Here is a 19,953-nt window from a genome sequence, read left to right as displayed (position 1 = left end):
AGTCATAAAAATACTCAGAGATTTTGCCAGATTTACTCTTCCAGGCACTAGTCTCTCCTACCCAATAGCCATCCCTTCCCCTGATTTCCCTACTTTTCATCTTTCCAAAACTATGGTTATATTTGGAGCTGTTCTCATATTTATATGTTCTTTCAGTTAAGTTTTTAATGTCAGAGACATACTTTATTTAAAGACTACTAACTAATATTTATAGCACAAATTATTAAGTTGCTTTATATATTTAGAATTAGAGGTCATTTAGTCCAGCAACATCATTTTATAAATCAAGAAATTGAGACCCATAAAGGTCTTCATTTATTTCTTCCTTCTCCCCATTCCATCAAATTTAAAGAGCAGCCTAGAAGATTTAAGAGGTAAAAATTAAAGATAGGCAATTGATGAAGAGCAAAAATGTAAAAGTATAAAATATCATTTAAGCTGTCTGGTGTATATTTAAGTAAAAACGTCACAAAAAAACGTGAAAATCACATTTTCACTCCATATTTGAATTATACAAGCATTTTAAATTTTCAGATCAGGAGCTAGGCTTTGCCAACATATCTCTGTTATCATTATCTCTAATATTTTAAAACATCAAGCTGTACTGAACTAAATCTGGTCTTGACACCTAGCTTATAAATAAGCATAAAATTCATTTTTCTCCTGCTTTCTATGTTTAGACTAAAGTTTCATAGGAAGGTTTCTTTAAAACCTTCTCATAGTCCTTAATATAAACCTCCCTATTCAAGAAATGTTTCTGAGGTACAGAAATGTTAATTGGAATAAATGTGTTAACAGGAAATGACTAGAATCATCATGATTATGAACACATCACAGTACTCACAGGAGGTCCTAGGTCACCTTGTGGTCCAGTGCTTCCTGTGACACCTGGAACACCTGGGGCTCCAGGGATACCCTAGTAGATGACCAGTTAAACATACAGAGTCAAGATCCACATTTTCATCAATAACATTGAAAATTATCATTAAATGAACAAATAACAAAGTTCTTTTCTTTATCTTGAATTACTGATCAGTGGTACATTTCACAGCCTCTTTCCTCATCCCTATACCCCTCTCCCCCCCTCCCCGAACTCTCACTTCAAAGAAAAGAGGACCAATTTCCAAGTAGACTCCATTCTTGAAGTCAGAAGAGATTTCACCAAATTCATACCCCATTCATATCAAAAGGAAAATTGAATAGATTTGATTAATAGCTAATGTGATGAAATATTACAAATAGGCAACTATATTGTTAATATGTCATATAATACTGTATTTAAATATGCAACATCATATTAAGAAATTTGCTACTACTGTCAAATTATTACTGCTTTTTTTTCATTTTCCAATACATCCAAATTAGTTTGATATTTAAATAACAATTTTTTTATTATAGCCTTTTATTGACAGAACATATGCATGGGTAATTTTTCAACATTGACCCTTATAATCACTTCTGTTCCAACTTTTTCCTTCCTTCCCTCCACTCCCTTTCCTAGATGGCAAGCAGTCTCATACATGTTAAACATGTTAAAATTAAATAACAATTTTTCAAATGAACATATTGTCTGGCATACATTTTTATCTGAATAAAATAAAATTTAAAATTCTCAAAAATATCATTCCCTTTGCCATATAGTGATTCAATACAATGGATATGTCAGCAAAATAATTTATAAATGAATGGTTTGTTTCTAGTAAGAGTGAAAGTGCAGCTTCAGCAATTTACCAAATAATTCTTCATTCCAAATGCCTGATCTTCTTTAGAAGAGCGAACCAACCTACTAACATCTACTGGGTAACAACTGTACCCACCTTTCAACAATAACAACAATAATAATACAATAAAAATAATTTATGTTTATATAATACCTTAAGGTGCCCAAGCACTTTACATACTTAACTTTAATGTAGTCTGGTTTATACAATGAAGAGCATATCACTAATTATGAAGAAAGACATAGCAAGTTCATAATAAATATCTCTTTAATTTAATTTAATCAAAGCCCTAATTAGAGGCAGGGCATCCTTGGCTCTATCTTAGGGTATAGAACCTTTCCTCAGCCTCAGAGATGGAACTTAATCTATGTTATGTGCACAAAGATAGCCCCTTCCCCGCCCCAAGATGGCACCTCTCTCCTTGAGCCAATCTTTTGCTCTCCTCCTCCACACCTTTCCTTATACCCTGCTTATATTTTCTATCATTTGGAGTTGGGGATTAGGTTTTTGAGGGATGAGCAGAACCTAATTCAGCTGTCTTCTTCCATTATTCAATTATGCCTTTTTCTCTCTGGCCTATTCAAATAAATTTTCCCTAAGCACCACAAGTCTGAATTAAATTTAATAATCTTGGGGATTTTAGTGATGGTGTCAGTATAATAACTAATAGACAGAAAAAAATTATAATCTTAATACCAAGAAAAATGTTGTCCTCCATAAGAACACCATTATTCCCATATTCATACATAATTTGCTCTTGATAATTGCTTTAAACTGGTAGTTGGACAGCTCCATTAGTACTCTTGAAATAGATAGAAAAAGCAAGGTTTCCAGGATACTGGATGATGAAGGAGAGAATTATGTAGGGGAACTATAGGAGAATATAAAATAGAGTCACATGTGATGGGCAGGCATCGTGAGCTGCATTAGCAGAAGGAACTCCTAAATTGATGAGATTATATAACTATTTGACTAACTTCAGGGAAACCTTCTGTCAAAACCACTGGGCATCTCTTTCCCAAATTTACTTTAACAATTTCAGAGCCTGGGGTTTGCCCACTGATGCTGCTGAAAATGAACTAATCCATAATATGATACTTAGTACCTTTGGGTTGGTATGAACTATTAGTCTTCTTTAGTGGAGCACGGATGCTTTCAAGGAAATGCAGAGAAATTTACTTATGAAATATTGAAATCTTAAAATAGTAAACCTGGGAGGGGATTTAGCTGTCACCCAATCCAACATCATTTATTTTTCATAAATGAGGAAATGGGATGGTCATGTTCATAATCAGTCTATCTTTCACAGTTGCAGAAATGACAATATAGATTATAATAATATTATAATAATTACTAACATTGACATAGTGTTTTAAGATTCACAAAATGTCCATTGTCTCTGGAAAAGAAAATGCAAAAGAAATAAAACAATTGGAAAGAAAGACTATCCCATCAGATTCTGTAGACACTTACAATTGGTCCAGGGGGTCCTGGGGGGCCAGTGGGTCCATCTTTACCAGGCAGGCCCTAGAATAAAGAAGTATAAAGTATATAAATCATTCTTTAGGATGAAGTTTTCATAAAAGGCTTTACAAATTTTGGGGTGCTAAGACCTGTTGTTTATTCTGGGTAACTAAGGAATGGTTTCTTTTAAGCTCTTCAAGGGAATGTCTTTTTGGCAGTATCTTTGGCAATATCTTTGTATCTTTTGGCTGCATTAAATGGTCTTCTGTGGGACTTTAAGGTGTAAAAATGACCACTTACAAACTTCAACAGGAACTAGTTTCCGGAATGTGTTTTTATAAAATTAAGCATAACAACTGAGAAGGGAGCCATTCCCCTGGTGAATAATGACCAGGTAAGAAAATGAATTAATAACTCTGATTGCCTAAAAGGACCTTAAATGCCGTTGTTATTGCTGTTGTTGTCCTCCATTTTCAAAAGGCACCAATGACATTTTTTATCCAAGTCATTATTGCTAAATAGATACAATGGTGAATCTAAGAATCGAAAGAGAAGATAATCAAAACCTGTGATTTCATTGATATGGGGACCCTTCAGTGTAAAAACTCTCTTCCCTGACATAGATAGATAAATTATCTCTAACTTACAGTCTTACATATTTCTCTTATCACCTAATAAATATCAGTGACAAGATGTGAAGTCAAGACAAATACTCTCAAATATGTTCTCTCTCTCTCCGTCCAGATCTTTGTGACCTCAGTTGGGGTTTTCTTGGCAAAAATATTGAATAGATTTTCCATTTCCTTCTCCAACTCATTTTACAGGTGAAGAAATTGAGGCAAATAGGGTTAAGTGATTTGTCCAAGAGTCACACAATTATGCTATACTGCATCTCTTAATTATTCTTGTAAGGACTGACAATTTAAAAAAATGGATTACCTATCCTTGTATGATTAAAGTATGTGACTGACAGTACAGGTATACTTTACATAAGGTTGTGGTGAGGCATGTGAAACCCCAATTGAACACTGTGACCAGTCATCCGTTTAAAACTTTGTTCCTATATTGCTTCATTTAATACTATGGATTCATGGAATCATTTAACAGTGTTAGCAATATTGATCTTACTCTTGAAGTAAACCACAAAATATTAGCTCTTCCTTTTCACTTTTCCAATAAGTGCCACTATTTACTATTTCATTGAGGTTTGACAAGCATTTATTAAATTCCCAATACATGCCAGACACTGTGCTAGGTAATGGGGACAAAAATTTAAAAGTGAGACAGTTCTTGCCATGGAACTTAAATTTTACAACAGCATATGCAGTGCTGTACTGATAAATGTTTAACAATTAGCTCTCAAAAAAAAAAAAGAAAGAGAATACATTTTAAAGTTTAATCTGCCTTTTTAATATTCTCTATCACTTATTGAGGGCAGGTGGATGGTACAATAGATAGAGCTCTAGTCTTGGAGTCTGGAAGAGTTAAAATCTGGCCTTAGACACTTGCTGCCTGTGTGATTCTGAGCAAGTCATTTAATCCTGTTTGCCTCAGTTTCCTTATTTGTAAAATAAGCTGGAGAAGAAATGGCAAACCACTCCAGTATCTTTGCCTAGAAAACCCCAAATGGGGGTCACAAAGAGTCAGATATGATTGAAACAACTGAACAACAAACATCACTTTCTTATGTCTCTATAGTTTAGATGACCAGCCAAACAACAAATCAAGCCCGTATGCATAACAGTAGATAATGCCCATGTGCTCACATTACAATATAACAATCAGCTCTTGACAGTTGGCTCAAGCTGACTCGGGCATATATGTTTATAAATAAGAACACACAGGATAAAGATAAAATACACAGTGATTTGGGAAGGAATTATATTAATTACTAGTGGTATTAGAAAAGGCCTCTTGAAGGAAATGGCATTTGAGCTGAACTTTAATTTAAAGTAAGTTCAGGGTTCCAAGAGGCAAAGGAGAAGAGAAAGGATATTCTAGATAAAACAGAATGGCTTGTAGAAAGTGACAAGATAGAAGATGGAATATGATGTATAGGAACAGTGAGTAAGCTAATCCAACTGTAGTATAGAATCCATTAGGATGAGTAACAGGCAACTAGTCTATGGAAAAAAGCTGGAACTTAATTGTGATTATATTCTAAATTAGTAGTGTCAAATTCAAATAGAAATGAATTCCTGTGGGGTCATAAGTTAGTATAATGTACATATTATTTTATTTTTATTTATTTTGTTAAACTTTTCCCAATAGCAATTTTAATCTGGTTCAGAATGGAGTTCTGTGGGCTGCTGGCTATGTCTGTGAGTGATCTGACATCTTATTTAGAATCTAAATGAGGAACAGAAGAGTTTGTGTTTTAACTTTAAGGGCATTGAAGAAGTGAAGAAATGACATGGTCAGATATGCACTTTAGAGGTACCAATTTGTCAACTGTATAGAGGATGGATTGAGGAGTAAAGATACTGGATGCAAGGAGACAAATTGGGAGGTTATTACAATAATAATAAATAATAATTAACATTTATATAGGTTCTACTATTAGCATGGTGCTAAAATCTTTTCAGTTGTTTCATTTGATAGCCCAACCCTGAAAGGTAGGGGCTATCATTATCTTCATTTTATAGATGAGTAAACTGGGGCAAACGAAAGTTATATGACTTGTCTAGGCTCATACACTTAATAAATATTTGAGGGTAGATTTGAACTCAGAACTTTCTGATCTCAGGCTCAGTAAATCACTGGGCCTCATAAAAGCCTCTACTGGGGCAACAGTAAGAAAAGAAAAAGGAGACTAGATATTAAGGAGATAACCCTTAGAACTGATATATAAGAGAAAGGCTGAGTTTAGGGGGAAAGATTATGAGTTCTGTTTCAAACATGTTGAATTTAAAATGCCCATGTTGCACCCAACTGGAGAAATCGAGTAGACAGTTGACGATGCAGCACTGATACTCAGGAGAAAGATGTGGGCTATTTTTTTTTTTCTTAATTTGGTAGGCAATTGCTTAGGGATGAAAACAGAATCATTTGCTTTCTTCTGGGAAGTAATGAAATCAGCAAGAAAGTGAATAGAAAGAAAAGAGAAGGGGACCCAAAAGAGAATACTGTACACTTTGGAATAGGTAACTGGACAGGAATAATGGTCCTGTAAGGGTATTACCTGACAGACAGTCAAACAACCATGAAAGATTAGTGCCCCAAAAACTCAGGAAGGAGAGGATAACCAGAAAGAAGGGCTGGTCAACACTCTTAAACACCACAAGAAGGTCAAAAGGATGAAAAAGGAGAAAAGTCAATAGATCATTTAATTCAAACCCTTCATTTTAAAGACTGAAGACTGTAAGGTTAGGTGACATGTTGAGTAGGGAAAAGGAAAAATAATTATTAATTTAATTACTGATGCTTGTTACTAATCCTTAGGAAGCTTCCCTTATGATACAATGACTTCTTGAGCCCATGTTCAATCATAAGAAAATTATTAATGGAAACTCTTTTATGTTATTTCATTTTCTAAAGATATAAAAGATTAAATATTAAAATGTCAAACACACATGCACATAACAGCCACATCTCTCTAGCACATACTCATTCCCAGCCTGCTTTTTCAATGTCCTCCCTGAGAAATAAGACTTCAAAAGCAACTCAGAATACTGGGGCTCAAAAAAGGAGGAAAGATGGTTCTAGTGCATGATTTTTTTCCAAATTTGACTTCAGATAACAGTATTCTAATAAACATCAAGAAGTAATAAATAAACGTGCCCTTTCTCCTAAATTTGTAGAAAGGAGTTTAGAAGTAATTATCCTGTGGTATTGAGTTTGAGTACAGTGATTAAATTGCCACGTGTACAATTTGAGGAGGCCCCTGAATTTAAAAAAGCATTGGCTAACCGCATGTGTTTAAACTTCAGAGAAGAAGGGAATTAAAGGTTGTTCTTGACATAGACCCTGTTTGTGCTTTGGCTCAGACTCACAGAATCATGGAATTGCACAATCCCTGACTTGGAAGGTTTCTCAGAGGCCATGTGGTCTAGAGCCCATACCTGACATCCTCAGCAAATGGTCACTCAACATTTTGAATAACAGGGTACTCACTACTTCCCAACAAGATCCAATTCTACTTCTGGCTAGTTCTTGTTTGGATGTTTTCTTATTCTGGAAGAACCTCTGCCTCTGTGACTCCTTTAACCCATTGGTAAATTCCTTCTCTAACTTTCCTTTTGAGGAAGGAACAATCTTTAACTCTTCTCTTGAGATTTCACCATCCTTCTCCATCAAGTGCCAGTGGGAATTGCTCAATCCTCCTACCCCCCCTACCTCTAGCTTTCAACTCCCTTGTATATGAGATCTTTCCCAATTAGAATGTAGGCTCCTTGAGGGCAGACACTATCTTTCTTTTTGCTTGCATTTTTCCCCGTTGCTTAGCATAGTTTCAGAACATAGTGCTTAATAAAATGCTTGTTGACAAGAGTTGATCAAATTGGCTTCTCTACAATTTCTACTCCCTTTTCCCCAATTCTTCCTTCTGGGGCTAAGCAGAACAAGTGCATTCCTTTTTCAACATGATATATGATCAAATACTTGGAAATTATTACAATGGAAGCTCCAAGTCTTTTCTTCTCCCACTTAAATATTCCCAGTTCCTTCAATTAATCTACTCATAGGATCCTAGTATTGAAGAATCAGAACTGAAAGGAAACTTACAAAGCCTTTTGTCCAATCTGCTCTTTTTACAGATGAGAAACTGAGATCCATAAAAATTAAAAGTGACTTGCTATAGGTCCTAAAGATAATAAATAGTATAATCAGAATTTGAATCCAAGATATCTCACTCCAAATTCAGAATTCTTCCCACTATACTATGTCCTCCAAAGCATCCAGATGAGACTGTATAAGGAAGCATTAATTTATTCCAACATCTACCTGCCTACTTTTTCTGGAATTAAAATTGAAATTCAGTATTCTCACTTTTTCTTCCAATTTTAAATTTTCAATACTATCATGTACACCTAAACACTTGCATACTGTGAATACCAACAAAGAAGGCTGCCATGTTATCTTTGCTAATATCCCAGAATCACATGAGGCCAAAGATAGGAAAAGGACCTGTGATTTCATTGACAGAGGGAACTCCCAGGTGAAGAGACTCTCACTACAGATTTTCATCTGCTCTGCAACTTTTAGTCTCAGAGTAAGAGATTGAGTGACTTCTCCAAGATCATATAGCCCATGTGTGTCAAAGGCAAAACTTGAACCCAGGTTTTAGATATTCCTGCTACCAAGGCCAGCTCTCCATCCATCACACTATGGTTGTTTCTTGCCTACTTCTTTAAGCAAACTAAAACAAACAAAAAAAAAGGATACTGCACATAAAATTTTAAGGCACGTTTAATTAAATTCCTTTTATTTTTTCTAGAATCCTAGAGAACAAAGAGGCCTTTCATTGTACGTCTAGCAAACCACTTCCCCCCCTTCTGCATTGCTAGCATTCTCAACTTTGAAATTTTTCCTTTTCCTTACCCAGGATGACTACTTCCCTTAAACCTTTGTTCACATCATCTTCCTTGACTGGAACTGAATTCTCACCCATCTCCATCTATTGAGTTCATTTCTCAAAGCCCAAGTCAAGTGTGACTTCCTCCAAAGACTTCTCTCTACTCCTCAAGTAAGCTCTTCCTTCTCAGTTTCTCATACTCCTTTCCCTAAGTCTCTCTTTGCATTTATCTTCCCTCCCTTCATTCAATTATTTGTATACATCATTTTCCTCTTTTAAAAATGGGATCAGATTATATACTTCAACAACAATACTATATGATGATGAATTCTGATGGACGTGGCCATCTTCAACAATGAGATGAACCAAATCAGTTCCAATAGAGCAATAATGAATTGAACCAGCTACACCCAGCAAAAGAACTCTGGGAGATGATTATGAACTACTACATAGAATTCCCAATCCCTCTATTTTTGTCTGCCTGCATTTTTGATTTCCTTTACAGGCTAATTGTACACTATTTCAAAGTCCGATTCTTTTTGTACAGCAAAATAACTGTTTGGACATGTATGCTTATATTATATTTAATTTATATTTTAACATATTTAACATGTATTGGTCAACCTGCCATCTGGGGGGGGAGATGGGGGGAAGGAGGGGAAAAATTGGAACAAAAGGTTTGGCAATTGTCAATGCTGTAAAATTACCCATGCATATAACTTGTAAATAAAAAGCTATAATAAAAAAAATTTAAAAATAAAAATGGGATCAGGTAATCATAAGTGATTTCATTAAGCTAGAAAGGACCTCAGAACCCATATAATCTATTCTTCTTATTTTTCAGATGAGGAAATTGAGATCCTGTGATTTTTAAGTTATTGGCATAAGGTCATAAAGGTAGTAAATAGTGGTACTCTACCCTGTTGCTTCTATATTGTAAATAGTTTGAAAGCAGGTATTTGTAGAGAATCACAGTCAGTGGGGAAACTCTGGGTGAGGTATAAGACCCTTCAGCGCAGAGAGAACCTGCTGACAAGGTCTGGTTCGGCTCTCCAACTCCCCTAAGGGCTCTTAGCTTTCCTGAGAAGTCAGGGGGTGGTGACAACCTGTGTTGTTATTGAAGTAGAGTGATACCAGGTGGAAGAATGATACCAGGTGGCAAACTACATACAACAGCATGCTATTTATGTGGTCCCATGTGCGCATTATATACTGGGTGCATGCCCAGTGTTTTTGTTACATAAGGGTATGAGGGTATAAAAAGGAGAAAGTTCTTGAAATAAACAGACTCCATTTTTCCACCATCCTCGAGTCCCGTCTCATCACTTTTCCATTAGGATGGTATATTTTAATTACCCTGGTGTGGTGGCTCTAGAAAACAATAGTATGTTTTGTCACCCCAATTTGGAGGCTCTAGAAAGCAGGACACAACAGGTATTATATCTTATGTTTGTTTTTCCCCAAACTGCTAGAAATACCTTGCACATAGTAGGTGCTTAATAAATGTTTATTGAATTCAATTTAGTTGTTTACTGTAGAATTTAATTCATAGCCTCTTCTGAGTATGTGTAAAAACTGTCAGACAACAGTTCAGTCACATTTTTCATCCTAATAGAGCAAAAAAAAAATTAATGCTACAAAAAGGGCAGAAAAACTTTTGGATACAAACTGTAAAAATGATTCAGGATTGGAAGAATAATTAGAAAATTCAAACATTTTGATTTTGTTTAGCTTAATATTCTTTTAGCTAATTATTTTAAGTAGGGGTTTCTGCCTCGATTAGGATTTTTCACATGGAGATGTGCTAGCATTTCCCTAACTTTTTAGCAACTTATTTTGAAGAGTCACAATCAGCAAATCAGGGATGACATAAATAATGTTCTAGATACAGGTAATTTCTCAGCACTGAAAAGTAAATATAAGACGACAATACTGTTGAAACATGCAGATGCTGGATGGCATGATTGAATATCTGAGTATATCATGTGGAAGAGATATAAGATGTGTTCTGATTGGCTGGTAAGGGCAGAAGAAGGATTGAAGAATGGAAGCTGAAGAGAGGTAGATTTGGGCTAAATATAGGAGGAAGGTTTCTAATAATTCCAATTTCAAGCAATGAAGGGAACTCATCATTTGAAGTCTTCAGTCAGAGGCTAGTCAACTGCTTATTGCTCATGTAATGGAAGGGAATTAATACTTGAGGATGGACTTGAGATTTCTATAGAAGCTTTGGGCTTCTTTAAGAAAGTGATCATAGTGATCATAAATGGGGAAACCTCAAGAAGTGAGGGCTAAGGAAATACTCTAAGTTCATCTTGTACTTTAATATATATTAAAGCCAAAGAACAGAGCTATGTGACTTCTGAGAAACAAATATGAGCAATGCAGTCTGACTTGACTGTATGAAATATCTATACTATAGATATGGTCCCTATATCAAATCATGATAGACTTCTCATCAGTAACACAAACTCAGTATATTCAAAACTAAAACTATTTTTTCCTCCTTAAATCTATCCTTCCCTATAACTTCCCTATCTCTACCACCATCTTTCCATTGACCCAAGCTCAAAATATCAGAATTATCTTAGACTATTCTTTTTCCTTTATTCCCTACATCAAATCCATTTTTGAGTCATTTCAATTCTATATCTCTGATACTTATCCCCTTCCTGGTACTCACAGCTTCACCATCACTTAATATCATCTCTCAAGCCCTCATTGACTTTTATTTAGACTCTATCAATACCCTCTTGACCGGCCACTCTGCTTCTAATACTACCCATCTCCAATCAACCTTTTCTTCTGATGTTAGGATAATTTTCTGAATTTATAGATATAACTATGTTGCTTTTCTGTTCACAAAATCTCAAATACTACAAATACTACAAATTTATGGTATAAATTACAAACTCCTTAGCCTTGTATGTAAGGGGATGAATCAATAGGAAGAGAGCAGTAGGCTGCTCTTGATGCCAAATGAATGGCATAAGTAAATACTGAAAGATGATAACGTGACTGCTGATGTGATTTTTGAAAGATTATCAAGAATTGGAAAAGAATGGAAAAGGCAAATGTCTTAATTTTCAAAAAAGTGAAGAGAGTAAATTCTGTAAACCAATGTTATCTTATTCAAATAGAAACCAGGGCCACTAACCCATATATAAGAATCCCTGTGGATCACATATTGATTTCATTTTTAAATTAATGTAATTATTCTTCAATCATTTTAGTCATGTCTTATTTTGACCCTCCATTTGGGGTTTTCTTGGCCAGGATAATAGTCTGCCATTTCTTTCTTCAATTCATTTTACAGATGAGGAAAATTGGGGCAAATAGTCTTAAGTGATTTGCCCAGTCATATAGCTACTAATTGTCTGGGCCAGATTTTAACTCAATGATGGGTCTTCCTCATTCCAGACTGAGTATTCTATCTACTAGATCATCTAACTGCCCCAAACTTATCTATATGCTATTATATTTTTATCTATTTTGTTAGTTTCCGATTACATTTTGACTTGGTTTGGGCCACACTCCAAAATGTTGTGGGCTTCCACGTGTTTGATACCTTTGTTATAAGTCATATACCAGTAACTTGACTGACTACTCTTAAAAAGAATGTATTATTAAAGGGATAGTTAGCAAACATTTTAAAAAGGAAGCAACAATCACAGAAAACCAACATGGCTTCATTGGGAACAGATCAAGATGGATTAATCTCATTTTCTTGATTGACTCCTTTGCTTGGCATTCTAAGAGTTTGCAATCTGGTGCCATCATTGGTTTCCAACTATTGATTATTAGTATCCTTCTCTTAATCCATGTTCCATCCAAGTTAAATAATACTGATCCCATCCTATCTTTTCCAAAATTCTCTGTGCTTGCCCATCTCCATGATGTTGCTCTAGTTTTCCATATGCTCCCAAGGTTTTTTATTTTTTTATAATTCAATTTTATTTGGTAGTTCCAACTCTGTCCTGTTTTTCTGTATATCATTCTGTATCTATTTCTGCTCTTACCTGCTAAATTTCTATCCAACTCCAATACTTCTTCCTCAATGAAGTCTTGCTTCATCCTAGTTGGCAATGATCTTGCCCTTCAGATCTCAAATGTCACTTTGTTTTTAACATCTTTAAAAAATATGTTGTGTAAAATAAACATAAGAAATTAAATGGGAATTTTGGAGGATCTTTGCAGAAGCCATAGACAATATGTAAAGGTCAGCAGGTTACACAAAAAAAAATTAAAACCTCAGAAATGATAGGTTAAGTTCACAAGACACAATAATCAATGCCTATAGTGATTTAGTGTTTGATACCCCAAAGACTTCAGCTTTTGGGATAAAAATTATTTGACAAAAATTGCTGGAAAAGTTGTAAAATAATATAGCAGAAACTAGGCATTGACAAATACCTAACAATCTATACCAAAATAAGGTAAAAATGGGCTTATAAAGGGTGATACTATAAGCAAATTAGGAGAACAAAGGATAGTTTACTTCTCAGATCTGTGAAGGAAGGAATTTATGGCCAAAGAAGAACTAGAGAACATTGTGAAATGCAAAATGGATAACTTTGAGTATATTAAATTTAAAAGGTTTTGTACAAACAAAATCAATGCAGACAAGATTAGAAGGGAAGAAGAAAAACTATGGAAAAAATTACATTCAAGGGTTCTGATAAAAAATTGAATCAAATTTCTAAGAATATAAGCCATTCTCCAATTGATAACTGGTCAAAGGATATGAACAGACAATTTTCAGATAAAGTAATTAAAGACATAGGAAATAATGCTCTAAATCACTATTGATTAGGGAAATGCAAATTTGGACAACTCTGAGATACTACTTTACATCTCTCAGATTGGCTAAGATGGCAGGCAAAGATAATGATAAATGTTGGAGGGGATGTGGGAAAACTGGGACACTAATACATTGTTGGTGGAGTTGTGAACTGATCCAACCATTCTGGAGAATTTTATGGAACTATGCCCAAAAAGCTATAAAACTGTGCTATCCTTTGCTCCAGCAGTGTCTGTACTGGATCTGTATACTGGATCTGTATCCCAAAGAGATCATAAAAAATGAAAAAGGACCCACATGGGCAAAAACTTTTATAGCAGTCCTTTTTGGAGTGGCAAGGAATTGGAAACTGAGTGGATGCCCATCAGTTGAAAAATGGCTGAAAAAAAGTTATGGTCGCCTAGAATGTGTGTGTGTGTGTGTGTGTGTGTGTGTATGTGTGTATGTTGAGGTTCTGGCAGGACAGAAATGAGGAAGATATCTACAATGCAGTTTGGAGATGTTTTTCTTTCCTTTGAGTACATAATGAAACCACCTCTGCCAGTTCTTTTGTTGGCCTCACAAAAATCAGTGGTGCTATTCTTTCATTTAGATTTCTTATGTCTCCTAGTTATGTCTCCTCATGGCAGTGAGAATGCCATTATTTATATAATTCCATTCCTACACTGATAAAAATCTATCACCTCATTTGTCATTGGAAAAATATATTGCATAAACAATGTTAAGAGTTAAATTAATGTTCTTAGAAAGATCAAAAGCTGCAAAGTGATTCTTAGCATCTTTTCTACCAGTAATTGGGTGCTGAGTCTTTTCATACTTAGCTAAGCAGATCCCTGGGCATCAGACATAGTTCATTACTCAGCCTGTGCCTGAAGCCTTTCCCAACTTGATATAACTTGCAAAAACTTGTTCTGCACTAGCTCTGAGAATCTTGGGATTCAAGGGCCCAGAGCCAAATAGACATACCTTTATGTTAGAGCAAATATTCTATACAAAGAGGGGGCAAAGATAATTTCTCACCTTCAGAAAGGAATTCACATCATGTATCAAATAGAGTATTTGGCATGCCTGAGAGTTATCAAGGGTAGAATTCTGACCATTTGAAATCTCCAATGAAAGAACAATTTCTTGATACTATTTTACTTAGCTAGAATCCATAAGAAGTCTTAAGTCATCAAAAATTTTGCAACTCTCTTTACTGTTGTGAAACTTCAAACCCCAAGAATCATTAGTCCAGGAGTGATTATATGTCTCACTGATTTATTATGATTCCAAAACTTTAAATTCTATAGAAAGAAAACATTTTGCCACTTCTCTGGGAACCAGAACATTTACAGAAATTCTCTGTCAATATAATTGTTTTTAAAGAGAAAGAATTTCAAATTCTAGTGCAAAAAGATCCAGCAAAAATTCTACAAGTCAGGGCAAGGGATTTCTTTAGCATCACTAGTTTCTATAGTTAACAAATAAACTGAGTGAATAATGCTTTTGAAACTATCATGTTCAGAGAAGTTTCAGAACTTATGGAATCTCCATCATCTTGGGAACCTGGTTCAAGCCTTTTATAAAATTCAATTTTATTTCCTTTCATTTCTGAATTTTCATCCCCTCTTCTTTCTCTCCACTGTCCAGGGAGAAGACAATAACAACAAAATTCATTACAAATATGTATAGTCATGCAAAACAAATTCTTATATCAGCCATGTAAAAAAAATAAAAAAGAAGAAAAGAGGAGAAAATATACTTCAATTTTCACTGAGTCCCTCAGTTCTTTCTCTCACAGTGGATAGCATATTTCCACATTAACTGGAATAGTGGTTGGTCATTATGTGGATCAGAATAACTGTCTTTCAAAATTTATTGTAATATTACTGTTACTGTATAAATTCTCCTCCTGCTCACTTCATATTGCATGAATTAATAGGAGTACTCCCAGAATTTTTGAAACTATCTACTTCATCCTTTCTTATAGCATGATATTTGTATTATGCATATTCAGTGATCTAAGTCGTTGACCAAAACATATAAATTCATTTAGATACTTAAACCATACATAAAGAAAATAAGAGCATTAGTCTTAAGGTTGGAAGAACTAGGTTTACGTTCTGATCACAGAACCAATTAGTTATTTAATTTTGGTTAATTTCATCCAACCTGAACCTCTGCTTTGTCATCTGTAAAATGGGACTAATGATATTTATACTTTCTGCCTCACAAGCTTGTTGAATAAATCGTTTAAAATTGATAATTTTTGCAATTATCATGATCACAACGAGCTTGGCTGATGATGGGCATGGATTTTACTGAAAAGTTATAAAATTCATCCAAAATCAATTGTTAAACCAACTAACACTGTAAATTAAACATTACATTTTTAAGAGTGGCGGAAAGAGGATTAAGGGAGGTAATGGAAGGAGAGTAGAAGGGAGGAAACAAGGAAAATAGAAGAGAAGAGAATGAAATAGAGAAAAAGGGTAAGAAGAAGAAAGGAATGGAAACAGCGGAAAGTAAAGGAGATGAGAAGAAATAAATCCATGGATATTATTATTAAAAAGGACTTTTTATTTGAAATATTTCACCATAATGGTAATAATTCAACATTTAATATGGGAATTAAAACCAGATATCTGACTTCAGTCCAGCTTTTAAAGTTCATTTCAATTCTGCCTCATACCTGATAGAATGGAACACGTGAATATACTTTGTTTATATTAAACCCACATGATAAGGAAATAATTTGTAAACTTTCTTTTACAATTAATCTTACCACAACAAATTTATTATATTACCACAATACAATTAATAGAAAACATTAGAATAGAAAAAATAACAATAGAAAAGATCTTTTTCTATCTTTTATTTCACAACCAGTTCATGATGTATTTAATGTGTACTACACTTACTTGATAGGTTTTGGATATTTTTGAAATATGACAGGGCTCCATCTTCAAAAAGTTTACATTTATATTGATAGAGACCTAAAATCATTCAAGTTAGTATGGGATAATACTATTTCAGATCTACTCTAAGTAGGAACCATGAAACCCTCTCAAGCTTGGCTTCCTTTTAATGGATTCTTTATATAGCAACCATTACTTTAGAAATGTGTGGTCTTAAACAAGGAAAGATTCTTAAAAGTTTAAGCTTAGAAAGCTTCATATACAGTTAGTGGCTGTAAATATGACTAAAGCTCATCTAAATGTGAGCCTAGATTTTCCAGGATTTCCTGCACCTCTTTATCCTCAATACTCTTCCAAATCTTGAACTACATCTCATACATAGGGTGTTTAATGGAGGAGAAATGGGAAAGTTGAGAGACTATGATCCAGGGGTCCATCTGGGCAATTTCAGAATCACCTAGTGACAGCCCAGAACCATGAACAGAAGGAAAAAAGAAGTGGAGGGAGCAAGGGAGGGAGAAGGTAAAGAGATTTATAGTGGAAAAGGATGGGATAGACAGAAGTTATGGTCAGTTAGTTGTAATGGCTGAAAAGATGAACTGGAGCTCCAAATCCATAATAAATCTTGACTTGCACTGCTGGTTTTTTTTTTGTTTTTTTTTCAGATGGGGACCTTGCACTGTGGTCTGCTGGCTTCCCAGAAAGAGTATGAAACGTGTTCATTGAATTAATCCAGCTTTTGCTGGATTTGATTTTACCAAAAATTGGGCTGGCTTTAGCTATGTCCTGTTTATGGCTCCAAGCCTGGGGGATAATGCGAGCTGCCCAAAAAGTCACAGATTCCCCTTTCTAAAAGCCAGAATAAACTAGGGACATGAAGAAAACATATTCTCTATTTAAGGAGGAGAATTTTTTTTTTTTTTTAATGATTCCTTCGCTTTCTTGGATTAATTAGGAGGCAACATAGAAACTGACTCAAAAAAAAAGCTGCTTGATTTTGATTTATATTCTAATTACTGTGAGGGTGCTAGTGGGAAGGTGTCATTGAGAGAAGCTAGAGGCAGGCAAAGAAGGATCATGGATTAGGAACCATGAGGGACTTTCTGGCTCTACTTTCATCTTCATTTTACAAATGAGAAGATAAGGGTGCAGAGAAATTAAGTGATCTGCTCAAGACAGGTAAAAAGAAGCAGAGGGAAGACTGAATATAGCTTCTCAAAATCTAAATACATTGTTCTTTTCACTGTATCACATATTGGCCATAACTCTATCACAGAAAGCGAGATTTGATATCTGGCTTCATTTTCCACTTATGACTCTTGCTATGTGACTATGTAGTAATCATCTAACTTTGGTTTCCTCAAATGTAAAGCAGGAAAAATAGTACCTTACAGTGCTATTGTGAATCTTACATGAGATAATATACATAAAGAACTTTGAAGAGCCCTGAAGCATTTTAAAAATGTCAGCTACATTTGGGTTGGAATGACTAGGAGGCAGAAAAATGACTTATGAACCATTGTGGGAGTAATTCCCATTGCAATGCATTTTTTGTTCTTGTTTTTGCTGAGGCAATTGGGATTAAGTGACTTGCCCAGGATCACACAGTTTGAATGTGTTAAGTGTCTGAGATCAGATTTGAAGTCAGGTCCTCCTGACTTCAGGGCTGGTGCTTTATCTACTGAGCCACCTAACTGCCCCCATTGCAATGCATTTTAAGAAATTATTTCTGATCATGGGTATGTTTGGTTTGCTCTCGAAATATACTCCTTCAGCTCATTGGCAGATAGAGATAGACAGACAGACACACAGAGATCAATTATATATGTTATATAAGTTATATAAACATACTTCTATGTTAGTCATATTGTGAAAGAAAACACAGACTCAAAAGAAAAAAAAAGATAAGATTTAAAACCTACATTCAGAAAAGTGAACATTTGGTAATGATGATACCCAGGGTGTAATTATTACTATTTTTTTTTTTTTTTTTTTACTATTCTGAATCAGGGTCATAATTAACACAAGGCAAATGGGCACTGACATAAGCAGGGAAAGTTATTTCCTCCCCAGAAGGCACTTGTTTCCTTGAAAGTCAATCTTCCTCTCCATGGCTATATCTGTTCTTGTACCTTGATTTATGACTCTATTCTGACCCGAGCTGCCAGTGATCCCCAAGCACTTGGTGTTTCTCCTCTGACCTACCTTTCCCATCCCCACCTTCATGAAATGGAGGCTAAAAGACATTCCCTTTGGAATTACTTGACTAGCAAGTTTTCCTCCACTTCCATCCCCACCTCCTCCTGCCCTTCCAACTGTTTTTTTTTTTTTAATTTTGTTTTGGTTTTAGGTTTGTTGTTTTTTTGTTTTTGCCATCAGTGAATTAAAGTTCATTATGCATGTTAAAAAGAGCACATTTATTATCAGTTTACATGAAGAGTTCCATAAACTTTTTAAAGGAGAGACAGAGGACATTTACATTTTTTCTAGATCTTTTTGTTCCCTTATTTTCACAAGCTTGGGTTCCTGATTTCTTTTCATCTTCTTCTGGAATTTGTATATTCACACTATGTACTTGAAGCAGACTTAAATAAATTCTCCCAAATGGTTCTATACAAAGAACTTAGAAAGTATAATTGCTTCTCTCACTTTTTTATGTCTCTTAAATTTACCAATGTTGATTGAAGTTCCCTTCTTTCAAGGATCTTATCCAAAGAATTCATTATTTAGATAAAAAAACACATAAATTATACTGTTGGAAAGGACTTTAAAGAGCATCGTTAGCACAACTCCCTCAATTATAGAGGGAGGATATATATATCTTATATATAAGATTCAAGAATCTTAGTTGCAAAGGTATAAATGACTTGCCCAAAGTCATATAACAGAGATATGACCCATACTCCCACCCCAATTCTTCCCAATAGATTCTTGTAGGAGGAGTCTGTGTCTCCTGTAATTTCTACTAGAGCAACAAATTTAAGCGTCCTGGAATTTTTCAAAATAGGAATTGGGTTTACCTTGAAAGTTTTATTTCTAAATTGACTAATATGGGAGGAGAAAAGGAATCTCAGTGATATTATTTCTTATCCTTCTATTTACCTTATTTTAGTTCCAAAACTTTCATTTCTATAGATAAAAACATATTTTGCCAATCTCCTGGGTTTCCAACATTTATAAAACTCCCTGTTAATGTAACAGTTTTTCAAGAAAAAGAATGCCAATTCTGGCATAAAATGATCCAGCAACAAATCATCACCGGTATAAGTCTCTATAGTTGACAAATAAATTAAGTGAGTGAAACTTTTGGAATTGTAGCTTTCAGCACCTCAAGGCTCATGGAAGAATCTAGGTATGTAACTACTCAGAAGCCTGCCCTAAGTCCTTTGCCAAAACATATAAATTCATTTAGATATTCATACCACATCTAAAGAAAATTCCATAAATTTCACCTTTATAGCATTCCTCCTTTGGAAATATTCACTTGGGTTTATGTACAGACTGGATTAATTCAGTTTGGGGAATAGGGACCACACTGAAATTTAAGATATGTTA

General features: G+C 34.7%; 1 protein-coding gene across 2 annotated transcripts in view; it reads right to left on the bottom strand.

The window, feature by feature from the left end:
* COL14A1 (collagen type XIV alpha 1 chain) overlaps positions 1-19,953 on the bottom strand; it is a 249,753-nt gene that overhangs the window by 41,925 nt on the left and 187,875 nt on the right. For both annotated transcript variants that reach the window (XM_031947145.1, XM_031947146.1), the window contains exons 41-42: positions 3,195-3,248; positions 845-916 (exon numbers count right to left, since the gene is read on the bottom strand). In XM_031947145.1, the coding sequence (XP_031803005.1) occupies positions 845-916; positions 3,195-3,248 (126 nt within the window). The remainder of the gene's footprint in view (positions 1-844; positions 917-3,194; positions 3,249-19,953) is intronic.

This window comes from Sarcophilus harrisii, chromosome 1 (genome assembly GCF_902635505.1).
Source record: "Sarcophilus harrisii chromosome 1, mSarHar1.11, whole genome shotgun sequence".
Lineage (NCBI taxonomy): Eukaryota > Metazoa > Chordata > Mammalia > Dasyuromorphia > Dasyuridae > Sarcophilus > Sarcophilus harrisii.
The sequence above is the reverse complement of the archived record's forward strand: the minus strand, read 5'-3'. Positions and strand labels throughout refer to the sequence as shown.